General features: G+C 34.4%; 6 protein-coding genes across 8 annotated transcripts; 3 read left to right on the top strand and 3 right to left on the bottom strand.

The window, feature by feature from the left end:
* Window positions 1-899: 899 nt before the first annotated feature.
* On the bottom strand, window positions 900-3,947 carry LOC108974536 (translation initiation factor eIF-2B subunit delta). 2 transcript variants are annotated; one of them, XM_018942436.1, is made up of 7 exons: window positions 3,835-3,947; window positions 3,611-3,658; window positions 2,556-3,437; window positions 2,083-2,490; window positions 1,843-2,022; window positions 1,647-1,774; window positions 900-1,582 (listed from the first exon to the last, which is right to left on the bottom strand). In XM_018942436.1, exons 2-7 carry the CDS (start codon window positions 3,632-3,634, stop codon window positions 1,024-1,026), a joined length of 2,181 nt encoding a protein of 726 aa, XP_018797981.1. In that variant the 5' UTR covers window positions 3,635-3,658; window positions 3,835-3,947; the 3' UTR covers window positions 900-1,023. The 2 variants fall into 2 exon arrangements, with proteins under 2 accessions (XP_018797981.1, XP_018797980.1); XM_018942435.1 differs by lacking the exon at window positions 3,835-3,947 and adding an exon at window positions 3,734-3,805.
* A 272-nt stretch (window positions 3,948-4,219) lies between these two features.
* Window positions 4,220-4,924, top strand: LOC108974526 (cytochrome c oxidase subunit 6A, mitochondrial). Its single transcript, XM_018942420.1, has 2 exons — window positions 4,220-4,391; window positions 4,520-4,924. The coding sequence occupies exons 1-2, from the start codon at window positions 4,292-4,294 to the stop codon at window positions 4,750-4,752; spliced, it is 333 nt and encodes a 110-aa protein (XP_018797965.1). The 5' UTR covers window positions 4,220-4,291; the 3' UTR covers window positions 4,753-4,924.
* A 125-nt stretch (window positions 4,925-5,049) lies between these two features.
* Window positions 5,050-11,771, bottom strand: LOC108974523 (zinc finger protein 221). The gene is made up of 4 exons (XM_018942417.1): window positions 11,437-11,771; window positions 6,522-7,700; window positions 5,891-6,461; window positions 5,050-5,837 (listed from the first exon to the last, which is right to left on the bottom strand). The coding sequence occupies exons 1-4, from the start codon at window positions 11,611-11,613 to the stop codon at window positions 5,158-5,160; spliced, it is 2,607 nt and encodes an 868-aa protein (XP_018797962.1). The 5' UTR covers window positions 11,614-11,771; the 3' UTR covers window positions 5,050-5,157.
* On the top strand, window positions 8,280-10,908 carry LOC108974525 (caspase-1-like). Of its 2 annotated transcripts, XM_018942419.1 has the most exons (4): window positions 8,280-8,342; window positions 9,041-9,249; window positions 9,728-9,972; window positions 10,030-10,908. In XM_018942419.1, the coding sequence occupies exons 2-4, from the start codon at window positions 9,062-9,064 to the stop codon at window positions 10,581-10,583; spliced, it is 987 nt and encodes a 328-aa protein (XP_018797964.1). In that variant the 5' UTR covers window positions 8,280-8,342; window positions 9,041-9,061; the 3' UTR covers window positions 10,584-10,908. The 2 variants fall into 2 exon arrangements, with proteins under 2 accessions (XP_018797964.1, XP_018797963.1); XM_018942418.1 differs by lacking the exon at window positions 8,280-8,342 and having other exon boundaries at window positions 8,553-9,249.
* A 378-nt stretch (window positions 11,772-12,149) lies between the features above and the next one.
* On the top strand, window positions 12,150-13,270 carry LOC108974521 (SOSS complex subunit B2). Its single transcript, XM_018942415.1, has one exon. It carries the CDS (start codon window positions 12,330-12,332, stop codon window positions 13,149-13,151), a length of 822 nt encoding a protein of 273 aa, XP_018797960.1. The 5' UTR covers window positions 12,150-12,329; the 3' UTR covers window positions 13,152-13,270.
* On the bottom strand, window positions 13,231-14,134 carry LOC108974522. Its single transcript, XM_018942416.1, has 4 exons — window positions 14,002-14,134; window positions 13,833-13,949; window positions 13,625-13,775; window positions 13,231-13,562 (listed from the first exon to the last, which is right to left on the bottom strand). Exons 1-4 carry the CDS (start codon window positions 14,059-14,061, stop codon window positions 13,267-13,269), a joined length of 624 nt encoding a protein of 207 aa, XP_018797961.1. The 5' UTR covers window positions 14,062-14,134; the 3' UTR covers window positions 13,231-13,266.
* Window positions 14,135-14,269: the final 135 nt, after the last annotated feature.

The following is a 14,269-nucleotide window of genomic DNA, read 5'->3' as shown; positions in this document are numbered from 1 at the left end:
ACAAGCTTATATAAAATACAACATACATTAGTAAAAAAAATTATGTTGAGGAATGATAAAATGGCAAAAAAGCACATTTGAATTTTAAAGTTTGTTGCATTTCTAGTTTATCGCAATAAAATATATAAATCAAAATTAGAAAAACAATTTGAAAACAAGCATTCTCTGTTAAACGTTCGACTAAAAGTTCCAATATATATATATACATATATATATGTATATCTATTATGCATTGTAGAAAATGTATATCTAACTGAAAAACACCATAACACACCCTATTACCAAAAAAAATATAAGAATGTGTGAAGTTTAGACATAAGAACCCAAGTGCTCTCTATCTCCAATACTAAAAATTGTTTGTAAAATAAATGTATTGCCAGTTTAATATGTTGGGTTCTACGAGAGGCTGATTTCAAAGCGTTTTATAGTTAGTGTTTCTGTCTTCCAGTATCATCCGAAATCTGCATTAATGGATTTTCTGTACTGATAAATATGCAATTTTAGAATATTCATATAAATAACTTCAGCATTCCTGAAACTATGCGAAAATCAGCGCTCAATATAATCCGATTTTTATAAAAATTCGAATTTTCTAAATTCTCACCCTGAAAGTAGTTAACCAACACCAGCATAATCGAAAGTGCACAATTTTGTTAATGACGGCATATTTTTATGTCTGCCCAATTATTTTATATTCGAATATAATTATTATGTATAATAGGAATATACGTATAGCAATTTTAAGTTCCCATAGTTCGATTACAAAGCTACGCACATGTGTTAAGTGACCAAATAGTTGTGCACAAGGCAAAATCAAAAACCAATCAGTCATTATTCGTTGTCTATAACATGATTATGTAGTTTAAAAAATAGTATTGAGAATTTAAAAAGAAATACAATAAATGCTTAAACGCCCAAAACAAAAAAAATCAATTTTACTCAGAAGATGAGTAGTTTTATTACAGCATTATTTTACACAAGTGTATTTATATTTAGTTGATGAAAAGCAAATTTTTCCATTGCCTAATAACCGATTTCAGTTGGTTTTATACGCAATATCACTGGCACACTGGTACAGGGTAGTATGGAGACTTCGGTAACCACTGCAGTGACTAGTTCGGGTGGAGTAATATCGTACATCAGATTCAATGGAGACATTTTGCCCTTTGTCTGCCAATTCGCCAGGCTGCATTGAGCGCTTCTTATCAGATCATCCGGATTGCCCAGTTCATTATAAACGATCGCATCTGTTTGAGAACGTTCGCTAAATTTATGCGTTTCGCAGCACACCAAAACAGGCACATTGAATGAGTGTGCAACCAGTGCAACTTGTGCGGTGCCAGTACGCGCCATAACATATCCATTAGCCAACAGTGCATGCGCCCCCAATAATACTTTGGTTGATTCCGGCATAACGAAGCTAACAGCATTGATGAGCACATAACTACATGGGATTCCTTTGACAGTGAGACGTCGCAGCAGCTCCTGACCCTCACAGAATGGGCGTGAATCCACTACGATGACACGGAAATCCACACGTCTTCGTTGTGCTTCCTCAAAAATGTACGTTATCAATGACGAACTGTAGATAGGGAGAGATTATATCAAATACAAACATAAAGGTATACAAATATGATTCAATTTACCAGCCAAATGTGAGTATAACATCGCCATTTGAGATTTTTTCCTGCACAGAGTAGCTAATCGCTTCAGCCGCTTTGCCAATTTGATTTTCAATATAGGTGTCGATGAAACGACATAAATTCTCTTTCAGCTGCAAACACAAGACATGTCAATGTGTAAATATTAATGTAGAAAGTGATAAACAAATATATTATATACATCTGTTTCGGGTTGATCAGTTGGCAATTGCGTCAGCACATGTTTAATGTGTTTGTATGCATTGCTTACGGACACTGCAAGCGGTCGGCATTTCTGCAAGTGTTCCACACTATTCGTGATTGTCGTTTCTAAGCTGCGTGCAAACTCTTTCTTTGGCGGTGTCTCAAAGTCTCTAATAACCTGCAAGACAACATTCAATATAATATTATGCTAACTAAAAACACACATACAATGGCTCACCATTTTCAGCGCATTGAGAAATCCGATGCAGCGTGCATTTGAACCGACAATTGTGCGTTGAGCGTACTGCTCTCCCAAACGAGCGATACTTGGATGTATTTGTGAATTGTTGAGAAATAAATTTGCCTCCTGTCTTGCTTTTTCCAAGTGATTGAAGAGGCGCACCTTGCAATCATTTATGCGATTAGACTTTGTCACAGGGCTAATGCTTTTGGTTGGCGAAGAACTAAAAGTATTTACAGCGGCCATTAGTGGCGTGTCTGTTGAGAGTTTAGTGGCTTGCTTGGCGCTGGCGGCTGTAGACTTTACTTTTGGCGTCACGCTCTTTTGTGCGAGTGCCTGTGCTTTAGCTGCTCGCTGAGCTTCCTGTATAGCACGTCTTTCCGACTTATTCAAAGCAGATTTTTTCTAAAAATAAAAAAAATTATATAACCATATTAAATTCGGGATCATAATAAAAAGTGTAGTTAAACCTTTTCTTCCTGGATGGTATTGGTAGATAAGTTTTCTGTAATTTTAGTGTCTTCCAATTTGACAGTTATCTCAGTTACGCCGGAGGTTTTAGCCACCTTCAATGCTTGTTTTGCTTTCTTCTTGGCCTCACGTTCAGCTTTAATTTGTTCACGATTTTTTTCTACAACAGCAGATGTGTGAGTGTCAATTACTTTCGAAGGAGGGTTAGTAATTGTATCCTGCTTTTGGCTAACAACGTTTACTACGGAACTACCTACAACAGGGGTGGTTGTGGGTGCAGCTTCTGAGTTGACGCCCATATTCTTTCCTTTTTTCATTTGTTTTGCCAGTTTTTTAGCTTCGCGTTCGGCCATAATCTCCTCACGGGATTTTCCAAGAGAGGAATTAGTGGCAGGAGCAGAGTTTGCTGACATTGCGATTTTTATGATGGCTTCTTTTCCAAATCCTGAATTAGGTTTACTTTGTGAAATTGTATTTTGAATATTCGTTAGATTTTGTGTTATTATTTGTGGTTTATATAAAATATTTGAGGTATCTGCAATTATTTCTTTTATTTCATCACTTGGAAATTCATGAGACTTTGGAAAAATATGTTGAGTAACCTCCTTTGTTCCTATATTTTTAGATGTCTCCACAGATACAGATTCAGAAGATGATTGAGAAACTTCTATGGGAGTTTTATTAGGTATTTGATGACCGCTTAATTGCAGTCCCAATGTATCGTTTGGAATTCCGTTCGTCTGTTCTTCGACTCCCAAATATTCACCTTTTGATTCAGAACTATTGATATATCTTTTGTTTCGTTTACGGAGACGCTGACGAGGTCGTTTCTTCTTTGCAGTAATTCCCTCGCTCTTCTTTTCCTGGTTTGCAAGTAGTACCTGCGAATTGTACTCAAGTTTAAATATCTCGCAAATATTTATAAGTGTGAATTATATGAATGGCAAACTAATAAAATTAAAATATACAAATGAAAAATGAAACCATTTGCCAAAAAGAAGATGTGGGTTAAATGTGGGCAAGGAAAAAATTGTATAGTTATGTGGGTATGTACCTTATGATCCTGAGTACCGGACATATTTAACGCTACTCGTTTAAACGACTGAGCAGTGAAATATATAAAGAACAAATAAACAAATATTATTTTCTGATATTAATTGATGAAACTTCCACACACATTTTGTAAAAGCAGGTGATCAGCGTTTGATCTAAAATACATCCACGCTTAGCTGAACTAGGAACACGTCCCAAGTTAAATCTAAGAAACACTAAACTTACCGTGCAATTTGCAACTATATAAAAAAAATCGCTTATTTATTAGCTATATATCTTTCCCCAGTGATTTTAACTAATAAATTTAAGCAATCTGCTCACGACATCAACTTAAAATGTCAAAATATACACTTTGATAAATCCCATAACGACTACAGGGTGGTTTTCTGTATATATGCCAGCAATTCTTTTTAAATATTTAAGAAAAAAATTTAGAAAAATAAATAAAACATTTTCTGCAGCCAAATTAGTAACATTTTTATAAAGTTGTACGCTCATTTTCCTTGTATTTTAAGTAAAGTAAAAATAAATACAAACCAAAAATTCCTGACCATAACTATTCATCCGATAAAATACAAGTGGCAACTTAAGCACTTGCCATCTGTCAGATGTCAGAAAAGTCAAATCGATTTAATTAAAAAAATTTCATTTGTGTTTGGATTTTACGATTAAAGCCAGAAAAATGTCTGCGATTCTCTCACAAGTTATTCGTCGTCAAATTGCTATTAGCTTAAACAGATCCCAAGCTGGAGTTACTGCCGCCACAGCTGGCGAACACTCAGGTAAATTTTTGAGCTGAAATATTTATTTTGCCTTCATTCCCGGAGGTTACCAAGTAGGAGGTTATGTAATTTTCTAATATATAAGTTCATATAATGGTTTAATAGCAAAACATTTTTTCTTCTTATAGGTGGCTACAAAGTTTGGAAGCGTCTTTCATTCTTCGTTGCAATTCCTGCAGTAGGTCTTTGCATGTTGAATGCCTACCTCAAGCATCAGGAAGAGCACGATCACCCTCGCGCAGAATTCATCAAATACGAGTACTTACGTCGTCGCGAGAAACGTTTCCCATGGGGAGATGGCAATAAAAGCCTGTTCCATAATCCCCATGTCAACCCACTGCCTGATGGTTATGAGCATTAATTAATAAAGCACAATAGCTTGTAGCAAAACTAGGGAGGAGCAATCTATCGAAAATCTTGAATGGACCAGTTCAATTTACTCCGAGTAATTTGTTGCTTTGGCTTACTGTTATTTTATGAAAAATTGTATTCCATCAATGATTTTATTAATAAAGAAATAATTCCATCGTAAATTGGGATAAAAATTCAATAATTTTGTGACAATCATCGTGCTAAACAGTACTACTTACAATAGAAATATATAAAATGGAGGACGACGACGTGCGTACCAACAATTCATAAATAATACAAATACTGATAATAATTAATGTACTTGGAACGTACAAATGACATTGTGTAAGTATATTTTTATATAAGACGATATTCCAATTAATAATATTTGTATGAAGAATATATTCTATCATTCTTATTTCGATGACTTTGGGGAATTTCCATTCTTGATTGGTATAAATTTTCCTTCATTAATTCGTATACGACCATCTTTAACCATAGCAGCAGCTTCAGCTTTTGTTACAATTTTTTGCACCCGAACACCCTTTTCACCTGCTTTCGTTCTAACAATATTCTCGTAAGTTTTTACTGGAGATACTCCATCTTTCTTAGGTATTATAGCTTTAGAATCAATTTGCTTACTTCTTGAGCCTGGAGCTTCTAAGCCCTTTGAATTTTGGCTAGATGTAGGGGTATCATCTTTATTATCATCGTTCGGCGCATTCTTCTCATTTGTTGTAATAGAAACTGTGCTGTGCCTACCTCTTCTGGACACTAAATTCTGATTTACAATAATCCTTGATTTCTGAGATGTGCTGCGTTCTGCATTCTGAGAGTTTCTGTTGGTGCCTTTACGTCGCATTGGAATGATTTCATTTTCAAGAACTTGCACCTTTTCCTTGCTAGGGTTAACTTTACTTTTTTTTAAAGCTGGTTCTTGGTCATCGTTTATCTCAGATAAGACTTCTGCAACCATTTCCTCGTCTGCACTTCCGAATTCCTCTATCTTTAGATACTCTGTCTCATACTGTTCCTCATCTTCATTTTTAGCCATTTTAGTTTCCTCAGAGTTCTTTTGCTTTTCATTATTGACGCCTGAAAATTTAATCAAATTAAAAAAATATACATTTGTATATAAAAAGCTTTACTTTGATTTGTGTTAATATCCAACTCAGCATCGTCATCATAAAGAAACTCTTCAATAGTTTCTTCAAATTCTTCATCGCTACAATGTTTCTTTCGTTTTGTATTATTTTCATCTTCGTTATATGCTGCTACATCAGAAGCGTGTGCACTTTTAACGTGATAATTTTGTTCATTATATGTAAGAAATATTAAATCGCAGAATTCACAAGGAAACGACTCATTATTGGCATGCTCCATAATGTGTGATGTCACTGAATCTACATCCTCGAACACTTGTTGACAGAGAGGGCATGTCAACGTATCGGTAGCATGTACGGTTGAATGCATAACGAGTTCGTTACAGGTCCTATACACCTGGTCACATTCATTACATGAGTACATAACAACACTTTCCTTGTGAGTACGCATATGACGCGACAAATGATGTGAAAGCAAATATGATTTCGGACAAAACTTGCATGGAAAAGGCCGGTCACCTGCATGTGCAACCAAATGACGGGCCAATTTCGATTGTGTACAGAAACTTTGGTCACAATATTGACAAGGGTAAGGCTGTTCCCTCGAATGTACCACCTAAAATACATACATTACATTTATCGAGTCTAAAATGGCACGAAAAACAATTTCAGTTACCTCATGACGTTCCAAGCCTTGTTTAAAGGCAAATGCTTTAGAGCACACCTTGCACTTAAAGGGACGGTTTTTCCGATGTCGCTCAGCGTGCTTTTCCATAGCATCCTTCGACAAGAATGCTTTCTCACAGAATACGCAAAGAAACTTAGGTATATCTGTGTGTATTTTTTCATGCCTTTGCAAAAGGGCTGGTCTAGTGAATCCTCTGTCACAAACAGTGCACTTGTACTTTCGTTCACCCGTGTGTATAACTGTATGTTTTTGAAGATCATACTTAGAGAAGAATGAACGGTCACAGTCTGTGCATGGATAATGTCGTTCACGTGTGTGATTTACTAAATGGATATCACGCAGTTGCAGTAGAGGGAATGTACGGGAACAGTGTGGACATGGAAAAACATTTGTCTTCACAGGTGCTGCGTTCTTTATAGGATCTGATTCATTTTCATACGGCTCATTAGGATCCAATATTTCGGTAACAATAGAAACGTTACCGTCCTCGTCGTGCTTTACTTCCGGTAGCTTGAGTCGTGGCTCGGCATCTACGTCAGCTTCTTTATTGAGTATGCGCATTGAGGATTTATTTAGAAGTTTAGGTTTCTTCTTTATTATGTTTGTAAAAGTACTTGCTGGAGTGACTTCATAGTCTTGAGGCTCCAGTTTGGTATACTCGCCATCTTCAGAAGCTATTAAGCGTTGTACATCGTCAAATGAAATCTCTTCATTGTTCTCTACTTTTGTAAGAAAAGTAAATGTCTCTACATTTTTATTCTTTTTCATACGAGCTGGTACTGGTGGTTCTGGAAGCGGAGCCGGGTTTGAGTTAAGAATTTTTCTGGGCGTTGATACTGACAAACTCGACGGTGTAATATTTGTTACTTTCGAAATAACTATAGAACTTTGTTGCGACTGTGATGATTGTTGAGATTGCTCCTTACTAGTAGGATAATTCACTTGTTGAATGGGTTTTTTATTTTCCTTGTGTGTAGTTAATTGTTTTTGTAAAAGTTCTGGCGGTATTATTGGTTTCATTAAGGGAGAAGGCCATTCGCCCAAAAGTGGAACTTGACTCAACAGATTTTCCGCCTTTTTACACATTTGTTTAAAACGATAGCAATAGTCAAATGTCAATCGGCATTTCAAACAAACTGAAGAAGGCATCCCGTCATTGAGAAAAACCTAAAAATATTTATTTCCATTATTTTTTTTTAAAGGAGCACGTATTGAAATTATAATAAATTATTTAACGTAGTAGGAAATTTAAATGGCTATAGTAGATAACTAAATTTCTGTTAAGGTGACATTTGTAGGCCGGATAAATTTTCATATAATTAGAACCGATTTTTACGTTTATTCAACGTAACTTTACATCTATCTACTTATTAATTAATTGACCGTTTTTACAGAATATTACAATCTTACAATTTAATTACAATACCGGATGTTTCCCATATTCCTTTCATTTTGAATTTGCAGTCACAGAGCGAACCAAATGAATAGTAACTAAAAACTAAAAAATTTTCGCCGAGTCATGCGTAAAGCCCTAAATGTTGGAAGCGCAATTAGGCCCGTTTTCTCAATATCTTGTTAGTCTTTGTTAAGTTATCTAAAACTTGACCGACAGATTAACCAGACATTAAGAAAACGGCACTTAAGAGTTCTTTACCGAAAGGAGTCTTGGTTAACCCTGTCAAATTTTTCAACCATCAAATTTTTTCATTCTAGTCGTGTTAACAAGTGGTTTGTGTGTGCAACTTGAAAGCAAGTTCTTAATCGTGTAACTGTAGCGTAAAGTAGTCAAAGAAATTATTATACGCAAAGGTTTGGATGGACGTTTTCTGTGTATAATTATAACCACATACCATTGAACCTATTTTCCAGTACCCTAGTATATTATATAACAAAATTGCTAAGAAACGCAGCACTGTTTCAAAATTCCAAAAAAATAGTCGTTTTCTGGCATTGTTCTGTTCCGATTCCAAGATTGCACGGCGTCTCACGTTTATCCAGAGAACGTATATTTATAAATATTATCAGTTTGTCAGTTTTTGGTCATTCTTCTTTGTTTTTAAATTCGCTTGCAGTCTGCTATTGCTTTTGTTTGTACCTTAGACTTTTGTAGTCAGTCGAGTAGTGGAAGTGCAGTTTAGTAATAAATGTACTGACCTCAAGTTAAATTACGTACGGCAATGCACGAAAAGTGGTATATCCATTTATGGTAGAGAATTGTTTTATTAAGACTAATCATTGATTAAATATTTCAATTGGAAATGAATTAAACGAAAAAATTTTGTCAAAGCAATAACTGCCGCGCGCAGGAGCGAGATACACCGAATACAATAAGTGCTGCAGTTTTATTGAAAGCATTACCTAGCTTTAGGTCACTCAACTATAACTTACCTACAAAGGAAAAATAAACTACGCAGATTTTTAATATCAATCAAAATTAAAAAGTAGCGCTATACGAAAGGTTAGTCAAAGGAAAAACCGACTAAAAGGAAATATCCCTTGTGTTCTAGTAATCGCATCGAAATAACGTGATGACGGACGAGTGTATTGCCATAAACTACGAATACATAAGGAGAATGGAAAATGCAAGCATGTTGATGCAAAGTATAGATAAAATAGATGCACAACCAACGGGACGAGAGAAACCCATTGCTGGTGCAATTAATTCATTTGGAAATAATAAAGGCAGCAGTGGAGTAGGTGAAGATGTTAGTGCAGGGTATGTATTGAAAATGTAGATAAATAGTATTTTCAACAACTCCTTCAAAATGGTGCAATATCTTTTAAATTTTATGTTTGTTTTGATGCCGCGTGTAAACATAGATATCGTTTGTTGATACCTATGTTATCCAATCTTATATTCAAATTTGGCTTTTAAAATTTTGATTAATATTGTTAATTCAAGTATTTTCACAATAAAAAACGTATTGGGACTGTTTTGATATTCGCTTTAGTGATATAAATTTTACGCGGTGTGGTTTCCTTCTCTTACAGCTTTTATAAAAAATATAATCGAAATTTTACAAGTATTAAACTTACGGTTTATTATATGAAATAAAAATAAATAACCAATTTTTTTGTCTGCCAAAAAACTTTTGCCAAGCTTCTTCAAATTGAACTTTTTATCTATAAATAATATTTGTATATACATATATATGTGATAAGCCCTGTGGTCTAATAATTTTTTATTGTTGCAGATTCCAGAAATATACTGCGCATATGCCCACTGAGCGTCACGCTAGCCAATATAATATGAATCATAAGAATCGGGGCCTTGCTCTAATTTTTAATCATGAAAATTTTGATATACCATCTCTGAAATCTCGGCAAGGAACCAATGTAGACTGTGAAAATCTTAGTGCTGCTCTGAAGAAATTGCACTTCGAAGTAAACACTTTTAAAGACTGTAAACTGAGAGAGATTTTAAAGCATGTGGACCATGGTAAAAAAATTCTACATTTATAGTATTCAAATATTTTATCAACATCTTCTTTTATAGCTGCGTCTCAAGATCATACTGATAATGACTGCGTCGTGGTGGCTATATTATCACATGGTGAACATGGATATCTCTACGCAAAGGACGTTCAATACAAATTAGATACAATTTGGCACTATTTTTCGGCTCATACTTGCCCCACTCTGGCCGGAAAGCCTAAATTATTTTTTATTCAAGCTTGTCAAGGTGACCATTTTGATCCTGGGGTTATGATGTGTAGAACCGAAACTGATGGCGAAACATCAATGAGTTACAAAATTCCTGTACACGCTGATTTTCTCATTGCCTATTCCACCATACCTGGGTTCTACTCATGGCGCAACACCACTAATGGCTCTTGGTTTATGCAATCACTAGTGGAAGAACTCAATAAGAATGGCAAAAAACATGATATACTGACATTACTAACATTCGTTAATCAGCGTGTTGCTGTCGATTTTGAATCATGTGTTCCAGATTGTCCGATAATGCATCAGCAGAAACAAATTCCATGCGTTACTTCGATGTTAACGCGTATATTGCGCTTCACAGACAAACCATCTAAAACAACATAAGTTACACATTAACATTTGAACACCTGCTTCAAATAGTGGAGTGTGCAATTCGATTGAAAAAAGAAAGGTATTTTTGTAGTATTGTACACAGATGGTACATTATTTTTGAACTGAAAGGAGTTGATACATACATAATCATTAAGAAATCATTAATTTGTGCAACTGCATACAAACACCTCAAGAGTGTATTAAAATGCAGAGACTGAACTGCTTCCCATTTTCACTGCTTTAATTTTGCCATTTACTGAAATTTATTATATTTCGAATAACATACAAATGAAAGTAATTGTATTTTTAATGTAAGATTGAATTGACTTGAATTAAACAGAGGTGTTTCATTTCTGCAAGAGGTTAGTGGCGCCATTTGATTGAAATACTTGATGGGTGCGCGTCTTTGATACAGATCAAATTATTGTTTGATAAAATGAAATTTTTATTTATTAAAAAACTGAAGTTTGCCTAAAGTTTTCGTATGCACACCACTTGGATTGGAAGTATTATGGGGAAGATCTGTTCTTCACCTACGAAGGCCTATTCATATATGTATGTATCGGTTGTTTTGTTAACCACTTCGTATGTCTTTGTTAAAAATTACTTCAATCGCAAACTGATTTGCAATTTTTGGCGTCTTCTTCAAAATATTTTATATATAATTTTTTTTTTTTTCAAAATGGTCCATTAAAGCGCGCATTTATTTATATTTCTATGTGGTTGTGTTACACTAGCACAGATCAAAACAAAATTGGTTATTTAGAAACAAACCAAACTCAGTCAATGGCTATGATTCCGAAAAACATAATTTACGTACTTAGGATGTTCGCTTTTAAATTCACTCGACAAATAGATTACTTACTTCAATAGATGCCACCGCCATTATTTCTACTGGCAGTGGAAGTAATGATTTAACTGGAGCGTCCTTCGCGTATATGTTAGTTAGATCGTCTGGTCCTTGGGTGAGGCAGAAGCGACAAATGGATTTTGTTTTCAACTCAGCGGTTAGAGCTTCTCGTTGCATTTCATTGGTCGCCATTATTTTAACACAATTAAACTGAACTTCACAGGATTTACTTTTATATAAAATGATATTTCGAACAAATTATTTACAAATTAATGTAATTTCTGTTCATTCATAAAAATGGTGGATGTTGGCTTAGATGCAGAAACTTGTCAACTGTGGCATTTCGAAAAATCTTCGAAAATATTCGGAGACAAAATTTCGATAATAATTATGAGTTTAAATCATTACTATTTTCTAAATAATCTGCTTTATTAAAACGCAAGAATTTGAACAGTTTTTAATATTTCAATGAAATTTTTAAAATAAAAATAAAAATTTCTGTATTGAAAATGTTAAATTTCGAAGTTATTATAAAGATACTTTGCGATTTGAAATTAGTTATTTCACTAATGGATGGCGCTGTGCTCGTTAAGGCTTGTTCGAATATGCGATGCAAATACTAACTTCCCAATATATATCATGGAATAAAGCACATAATTTGAAGTAACTCAAGATTTCATAAAATGCGATTTAATATATAGCTTTTATTATTTTCAGTATCTTGATGAACAACTAACATTTTGCAGGAATACTTTCGGTCATACCAGTTTAATGCATTCCAGCTGTTGAATTTGAAATCAGTTCTTAATGAACGTTTAACAACACTGCGGGGTTACTTTTGACAATAAGTGGCATTTGTTTGTTTATTACCCTACATATTAGCAAAATATTAAAATAAAAAATTCATAATGTACAATGGTGAATGCAGCATACTTATAAAAGATATTAAACCTGGATTAAAAAACATCAATGTGATTTTCATAGTATTAGAAATTGGAACCGCCACTGTAACTAAAGAAAATAGAGAGGTGCGGAATTTTAAAGTTGGTGACCATTCTGCTTGCATAAATGTGTCCATTTGGGATGAACCGGGCAAACTTATAGCACCCGGTGATATTATCAAGTTAACAAAGGGATATGCATCAATTTGGCGCCACTGTTTGACACTATATTCTGGAAAAAATGGAGAAGTTTATAAAATTGGAGAATTTTGTATGACTTTTAACGAACAAATAAATATGAGTGAACCCAAACGACCTGAGCAACAGCAACAACAGTCACAGGGTCTAGGAGGTATTGTTGGGAATACTCAGTTATTGCCAAATACAGGTGTCACCACGGGTCCAACTGTCATATCAAATACTACTAGTGTTGTAGCACCTACGCAACAAGTGTCTCAAACTGGCAGTAATGGTAGTATTGTAACTTCGAGTCAAGTAGGACAAAGGTTGATTGGAACTTCTTTGGGAGGAGGCATTCAACAGCCAGGTAGTACAACTACGGCGAAGGCAGGTAACATTCAGCAAATAGGACAAACACCTCAAAAACAACTTACTAGCGGATTAAGTGGTCAAATGCCTGGTAATACAAGCGTTAGTACTTCAGTGCAACAAACAACACAAGCAGTGACTGTTGCTGGTACTGGTGCGCAATCACAAAGTAGCAAGCCAAACCGAGGCGGACGCACTGGAGCAACACGTTCTAGCAATCTTAAGAATGAACGCAGATGAAAAATACTTCTCTATTTATAAACGTGTTCTTAACATCTGAACTTGCATGCGTATACATAATGAAGAATAAAGTAAATAGTTACATCAATAAAATATAAACATTTATTCTTAAAATTCAATATGCACATTTATTAATATCAAGTTTACTACAACACTGGGTAATATATTTGGGAAGTGTCGTTTCGGAAAATCCGCATATTTTTTTTGGACGAATGAGATAAGTCAACAAATGTAGACTGGACCAAGTGTGCTGAATTTTCGAATCTTTAGGATTAGATCCCATAGCAAACTTGTCGTTAAAGTGAACTACATCTATCCCTTCTTTGATAAAACCTCGCAAAATATCATTTGATATAATACTGTTTAAGGTTTTGGTAAATGTATCTATACATATCCGTGTTAGATATTGATCTAGAATGCAAAAAAAATATATAAAGTAATATTACGAGTATATAGGGATTTGGAATGTATACCCTTAATAAGAAAAATTAACTTCGGCTCCTCTTTTTCTTTGGTCCAAGGAAATGCAGTTACAGTAATAAGGGGATCTCCTGGCAGGTCTAGCACCGTTGGTTTATTTTCTTCTAGTTCTCCGATACGATTTGGTGATGTCGATTTAAGCAACTTAATTAAATATATTTTAATTCACTAAAGTTTTTAAATTTACTAAAATATTATCACCATAAGTTCTTTAGATTCATTAATAATTCGGCGGGTAGAATACACAGTTCCACACCAACCCTCTGGAAAATTGTTTAAAAGTTTAGAGCTGGACAGCAATAATGGTGAATTTCGATCCTGTATGAAAAAGAAATTAATTATGAGAAAATAATAATATAGAAATGCATACCAAATGTTTTTCTGCGAATTCCTCCAAAGCCACGGGTTCACCAAAATTGTTTAATAACATAATTTTTCAACTAATAAATATAGAGTAATTCAAATTAATATCATAGACGCTGTAACTGAGTACAAGTGCTGAACACACCACTATTCACAATATTGATACGAAGTATTTTTGAATACGAACTTTTTATTTATTAATATTTCTGAAATCGAAATCCAATAACATAGAAAGAAGCTGGTAAAACTTATGCAGTTATAATCAAAAATTTTAT

This window comes from Bactrocera latifrons, unplaced genomic scaffold, assembly GCF_001853355.1.
Source record: "Bactrocera latifrons isolate USDA-ARS-PBARC rearing strain unplaced genomic scaffold, ASM185335v1 scaffold_56, whole genome shotgun sequence".
Taxonomy (NCBI): Eukaryota; Metazoa; Arthropoda; class Insecta; order Diptera; family Tephritidae; genus Bactrocera; species Bactrocera latifrons.
Note: the sequence above shows the minus strand (reverse complement) of the source record. Positions and strands in the feature narration are given on the sequence as shown.

Bases quoted from the DNA above. Each gene is read 5' to 3' on its own strand.
- LOC108974536 (XM_018942435.1), bottom strand. From the start codon at position 3,775: ATGTATTTTAGATCAAACGCTGATCACCTGCTTTTACAAAAT. The intron at 2,491-2,555 runs GTTTAACTACAC...TTTTATTTTTAG, and splicing joins ATACCATCCAGGAAGAAAAG to AAAAAATCTGCTTTGAATAA. The intron at 2,023-2,082 runs GTGAGCCATTGT...GTTGTCTTGCAG, and splicing joins TTCTCAATGCGCTGAAAATG to GTTATTAGAGACTTTGAGAC.
- LOC108974526 (XM_018942420.1), top strand. From the start codon at position 4,292: ATGTCTGCGATTCTCTCACAAGTTATTCGTCGTCAAATTGCTATTAGC. The intron at 4,392-4,519 runs GTAAATTTTTGA...TTCTTCTTATAG, and splicing joins CACAGCTGGCGAACACTCAG to GTGGCTACAAAGTTTGGAAG.
- LOC108974525 (XM_018942419.1), top strand. From the start codon at position 9,062: ATGACGGACGAGTGTATTGCCATAAACTACGAATACATAAGGAGAATG. The intron at 9,250-9,727 runs GTATGTATTGAA...TTATTGTTGCAG, and splicing joins GGTGAAGATGTTAGTGCAGG to ATTCCAGAAATATACTGCGC. The intron at 9,973-10,029 runs GTAAAAAAATTC...CTTCTTTTATAG, and splicing joins TTTAAAGCATGTGGACCATG to CTGCGTCTCAAGATCATACT.
- LOC108974523 (XM_018942417.1), bottom strand. From the start codon at position 11,613: ATGGCGACCAATGAAATGCAACGAGAAGCTCTAACCGCTGAGTTGAAA. The intron at 6,462-6,521 runs GTAACTGAAATT...TATGTATTTTAG, and splicing joins AAGGCTTGGAACGTCATGAG to GTGGTACATTCGAGGGAACA. The intron at 5,838-5,890 runs GTAAAGCTTTTT...TTAAATTTTCAG, and splicing joins GGATATTAACACAAATCAAA to GCGTCAATAATGAAAAGCAA.
- LOC108974521 (XM_018942415.1), top strand. From the start codon at position 12,330: ATGTACAATGGTGAATGCAGCATACTTATAAAAGATATTAAACCTGGA.
- LOC108974522 (XM_018942416.1), bottom strand. From the start codon at position 14,061: ATGTTATTAAACAATTTTGGTGAACCCGTGGCTTTGGAGGAATTCGCA. The intron at 13,950-14,001 runs GTATGCATTTCT...TTTTTCATACAG, and splicing joins AATTCGCAGAAAAACATTTG to GATCGAAATTCACCATTATT. The intron at 13,563-13,624 runs GTATACATTCCA...TTTGCATTCTAG, and splicing joins GTTAATTTTTCTTATTAAGG to ATCAATATCTAACACGGATA.